The sequence below is a fragment of the Triticum aestivum genome, chromosome 6A (genome assembly GCF_018294505.1).
Source record: "Triticum aestivum cultivar Chinese Spring chromosome 6A, IWGSC CS RefSeq v2.1, whole genome shotgun sequence".
NCBI lineage: Eukaryota > Viridiplantae > Streptophyta > Magnoliopsida > Poales > Poaceae > Triticum > Triticum aestivum.
Genome location: NC_057809.1, coordinates 132,679,304 through 132,684,392, shown reverse-complemented (window position 1 = coordinate 132,684,392; position 5,089 = coordinate 132,679,304). Strand labels below are relative to the sequence as shown.

Below are 5,089 nucleotides of genomic sequence, written 5' to 3'. Positions count from 1 at the left end.
ATGAATAGTGACACAAAAAGAAAAGTAAAATTGACACTATTTACGTCAGGATTTGTCTTTTTTGTTTGGCAATGTGCATTTCAAATTTGGGCCTGAAATTTTAGGGGTTGCAGACACATTCCTTGTGAACATTCATACTTTTTTCCCAGAATTTCTGGAAAATATTTAAAATTAATATTTTTTTCAAATGGGAGCATGGGATCATGTGGAAGTTGGTATCACTGGTATTCTACACTTGTACAGATCACATACATGATACATCCATCAAGTCTGCACATTAGTGATCCATTAATGCTCGCCGTACATAGCATCAAATATACAAATAATGGCTCACCGGAAAGAACAATATAAACAAATGACTCGAGGACCTTAAAACTAGCACTACTCCACCTTTTTACATAAGCAAAATAATGCAGAGAACCTCAACCCTGAACAGCAGGCTGTAGGCTTACAGCGATGGCTGTACTGTACATGCCCTAAGAATCATCCATCTGAAATTTGGGAGAGGAAAAAGTTCAGACCATGCAGTAGTATTGCGTCTGAAATACAGTATATCTGTTGACCGGTGCATGTTCTGTCTGTAGCCTTCTAGAAAAATCACAAAACGTGCAAGCCATGCTCAAACATCAATTTTCCGCGCAAAAGAAGAAAAAAAACTCAAACAGCAATTTGCTGCAAGAAAGTGACACCACCATTGACCACCAAGTAACTTGGTCCAAGTTATAATTCATGCTAAAATGTATTTGTTCGCACAAGAAGTTACGCTTCTTAACCTTCCTTGGCTAAATCAGCTTTGAGCCGGCCTCCTTTTGTTGCAAGGCACCATTTCGTACAATAAACATATATTGCTTCGCAAGTTCTCTTACTCTTGGATTATATTAAAATGAAACTTGGTAGAGATCTTCACTCGTGAACTTGGCAAACATTACAAGTCTTGCTTACCTGTACGGACAACTACTCTATTGTTGTTCTTGCTTTCAGATAAAGGGAACAGATATTATGGAAGATGGCAACAGAGCTGGAGCTATTATCCATCCACCATAGGCCCCCCATGTTTGTTTAACGAATGTGACACACAATTGAAACGAGACACCAAAGTTTGCACAGATCATTAAAATGGCGCTTTAAACGTGTGATGGAGACGCAACCATGATCAGGAAACTCAACGAGAAATAGAAAAGCCGCATATAACAGTAAATAGCTTTTCAAACTCAACCTTGTTTCTCTTGCACGCTCATGTATGTGTGACTAGTAATGGCCGTCTGGCTTCGTCTCTCGATCCTTTTCTACTGTAGTAGGCATATAACAGCAACTGTATGACACCTAGGATTGTGCCGATGCCATTGGGAACCTGTAATTGGCAAACCAACAAGAAAGAAGGGCCAAACAGACGTGATGTTAGGCATCGCTCCAAGCAAAATCCCTGATCAGCAATAGAAAACTATATCTTACGTATATGAAGAAGTCATCCAGAAGCGCCCCGTATGCAAAAAACGACATGCTCATCAGGGACATCGATAGCGACAAATAAAATGGCATGTACTCCACGCTCTTGGTCCTGATCACCAAATTCTGTCAAACACAAGAGGAAAGTTCATTTACAGGACTATACATTTTGAATAACAAACATGGTCAGATGAGATCAACAACGCCAACCCCATCAAACCTACGAAGGACCAATTATACACCAGAAGATGTGGTTATGGAATACAGGTTTGAGTTATTAGTTATAAAGCAGGAAGTATTTCAGGACTCACAATGATGGACAGAGGGGATGCGAACATGAATATGAGGGACGCCACGCTGAGATAGCCGACGAATGTTCGCCGAGGCTTGTGATCAAACAGCGCCATACTGACATACACAATCAGCCCGAACACGCAGAACACCCCTGCCAGCAGCACGGACACCTTGAGCTGCAGCAAGAAACCACACCAGTCAAACTTAGAGATGCAGGCAAGGCAGCAAAGTACAAGCGGTGGGTAGGGCACCCACTCTTTTCTTGGCGTCGGCGTAGGCGATGAAGACGGCGGTGTATGCAAGCTGGAAGGCGGCGCCGATGGTGTTGACGGTGGCGACCAGGACGACGCCGTAGGAGACGAAGGGGAGGGCGTACCACATGCAGACGAGGCAGTTGAGGAGTGAGTAGATGTAGGGCGTGGCCGAGAACTGCTCCGTCGACCCATTCCGGACGATCCTCCTGAATGTCGGCCTGAGATCAGCAGAGATCAATCAGATCACCAGCAGCAGCAATTCGAGTCGAGCTAAGAAGAAATGAAATCGGGTTGAAATGGAAAGGGGGGCGGGGGCTTACAGCGGGGAGATGAAGAGCACGAAGGCAAAGATGTTCCCTGGAAGAAGATCGAGACGGCGGTCAAGAACTGGCCAAACCAAATCTGGCCGTCTTCTCCACGACGGCAGAGGTCTAAGAAGCAGAGCAAAGGGAATGGTGGTGGCGCTGACCTGCGATTCCTGCGCCGTAGCAGCAGAGGTCGTGGTAGGAGGAGGGTCCGGGCAAGCCCAGGGAAGCCATCAATGCAAGGAAGAGAGAGGATCCCGATCCCAGCTGCTCCCGGCTCCCTCCGATCCCCGCTCGCTCCCCCGGCAGATGATTCCCTTTTTCTTTTTTTGACGTGTCCAGCAGACGCTTGAGCGTGGGTTCTTTCTTTTCAGAGCAAGGGCAGGAACAGCAGCTCGCCTGGCTCCACCACCAGGGGGAAAAGAGCTGGCCCGCTTCCTCCTCCTCCCCCTTCTCCTCCTCTTTATCAGGGCTCCGCCCCTACAATCGAATCAATTCATCAAAAGAAAAAATAAGCACGTGGAATGGAAGGTGGATATCCTGGGATTTTATTCCTCGAGAAAAGTCGGTCGGGGATGTTGATGGCCGAGCCGGTCTGATCCATAGCCATGGCACGCACGACGGTGGACACGGGCGGCGCGGCCACACCCCACACGCCACGCGCGCGCGTGGACACCGTGGACCTCGACGCAGCACAGCTATTTTTCATTGTTTTCGAGACAGTTTTTTTTTTGCGAGTAATGTTTTCGAGACAGTTCACTATTCATGCCATTTTTTTTCTGCGGAAGGGGGAGAGTGCCTCTTCTTTTTCCTAACTATGCCAAATACCCCTGCATTGCTATGGAATGAAAATAACATTTGAAGAGTGATGGCGTGTGACCGATTGTCCTCGGCTGCGGTGGCACTGACTATGTTGTGACAACGTTGATGACTAACTATTCAGGGTGCATGTAAAACGGTAAATTATGGTTTGTTTTGAAAACAATCTCTGCCATTAAAAAATATGGTTGGCAAAAAATTCCTACTAGCAGTAATTATTTAGAGGGATAACTACCTGCTTGACTAATTTATGGGCGTCCAGCTAAGCATGACCCCACAGATTTCCTTTCCTTTGTCTTAAGCAGATTTCCATTGTTTCATTGCATTGTCTTAGACTGGTCATAGTGGGGAGTAACTTACACTAATGTCATGCATATGACACTAGTCTAAGTTACTATCTTTATAGTGCAAAGTAACATAATAGTAGTGTCATAGACAACTTTATTTATTAGCTTGTAGACTCATTTTGTATTGGGAAGCGCTATGTTACAGTAACATATTATGTTACTACTTCTCATTAACTACTTGCCACATAAGTAAAAAAATTGGAGTGCGTTATGTTATTAGCTAAGTTAGTCCCACTATGACTAGCCTTATAGTGAATGGGGTCCACGGGCATACCTTGTGATCTAGTGAGAAAACACTACCCATATGCACATGAGACAAACACAATCATATCACTCAATCAATCAAGCAAGGGCATACACAATCGGTCTAGAACTATCGTTACAAAGTGCTTGGACTATACTATTTACATGGGGGACTACTACTGATATGGTGGTCGACTAGAAATATTGAACGGTCGAAGACTCCATGATATCTGCTCCAGCTTCATCAACATAGTCATCATCACTATCGTCAAGGTGCGAGTCGGTGTCGTCGATGATGATGTAGTCTTCAGAACGAATCTCCTTGGGTTCGTCGTCTTCTCCTCCTGGCGCGGGGTCTCCCATGAATACTTCTAGCTTCCTTTCCAGGTCATCATTCTTCTCCACTAATACGACGATTTCCTCCTCATAATCTTCACGTGTAGCTTTGAGTTCTTCTTCAAGCTCCGCAATCCTTGCCATTGCCTTCTTCAGATCTATCATGCCTGCGCACATCTGATTCTTCTGGCGACGAATGTGCTGGTTTAACTCTTGGATGAAAGCGGCAATTGACCTATTCTTCCTGGTGCTGATCATCTCCCATTGCTCGTCTCGTCGCCCACAAATCTGGTAGATAGTATCCTTGAGATCCTTGTGGTAAACTTCTGCAATGCTTCCCATGGTGATGTGAGCTGACATACTCTTTCCTAGACTCCAGGTTGGTGCATCGAAAGAAAACTCTATGGGCTTGGTGACTGGCGTGAATGTCCTTACTGGAACTTGAACTTGAATCATCCAGCGCTCCTCTTCTGGTAAAGTGGCATTGTAGGTCCCGGTGAAGCTTGGTATTCCAATGTTCAGGTAACTAGTAACTTCCTTCAAGTGGCGTCCAAAAGGGGTGTCTTCATCCGGTTGCATGAACTTTATCCTTGCATCCGTCATCCTAAAGAGTAGAAAAAAGGAGAGGAGTTATAAATGAGAAGAGAGTAGTGATCTAGGGCTTTAGCTTAGTGGTCGTGTCCTACAGTCAGCGTGTGCTCAGATATCATCTTTGTAGCGACCAGACCTCAAACAGTCTGATCTCTGTGCATAAGTGTCATCCCTGGATCGGTAATGCTGACACACACAGTACTCAGAGGATTTATAACAGAGTAGTAATCACACACTTATTACATCGAATGTCTCAAAAGAGAACTTATTACAATAAATATGGCTTAAGGCCATCTAATACGATAACAACGGAAGGCTTGAAAGATAAAGTGAGTCCATCAACTCCAACGACATCACTGAGTGAAAGACCATGACCTAAGGCTCCTTACTCGTCGTCTGAAAAGTCTGCAACATGATACGTTGCAGCCCGAAAATGGGTCAGCACATGGAATAT

The 5,089-nt window shown here is 45.0% G+C and overlaps 1 protein-coding gene across 1 annotated transcript; it reads right to left on the bottom strand.

Annotated features, from left to right (window-relative positions):
• Nucleotides 1-204: 204 nt before the first annotated feature.
• On the bottom strand, nucleotides 205-2,596 carry LOC123132488 (bidirectional sugar transporter SWEET2a; the record flags this gene model as incomplete). Its single annotated transcript, XM_044552290.1, is given in 7 exon segments — nucleotides 205-491; nucleotides 1,217-1,351; nucleotides 1,453-1,572; nucleotides 1,758-1,916; nucleotides 1,996-2,212; nucleotides 2,315-2,351; nucleotides 2,464-2,596. Coding segments are annotated over 6 exon segments (720 nt in total). The 3' UTR covers nucleotides 205-491; nucleotides 1,217-1,234.
• Between the last annotated feature and the right edge of the window lie 2,493 nt (nucleotides 2,597-5,089).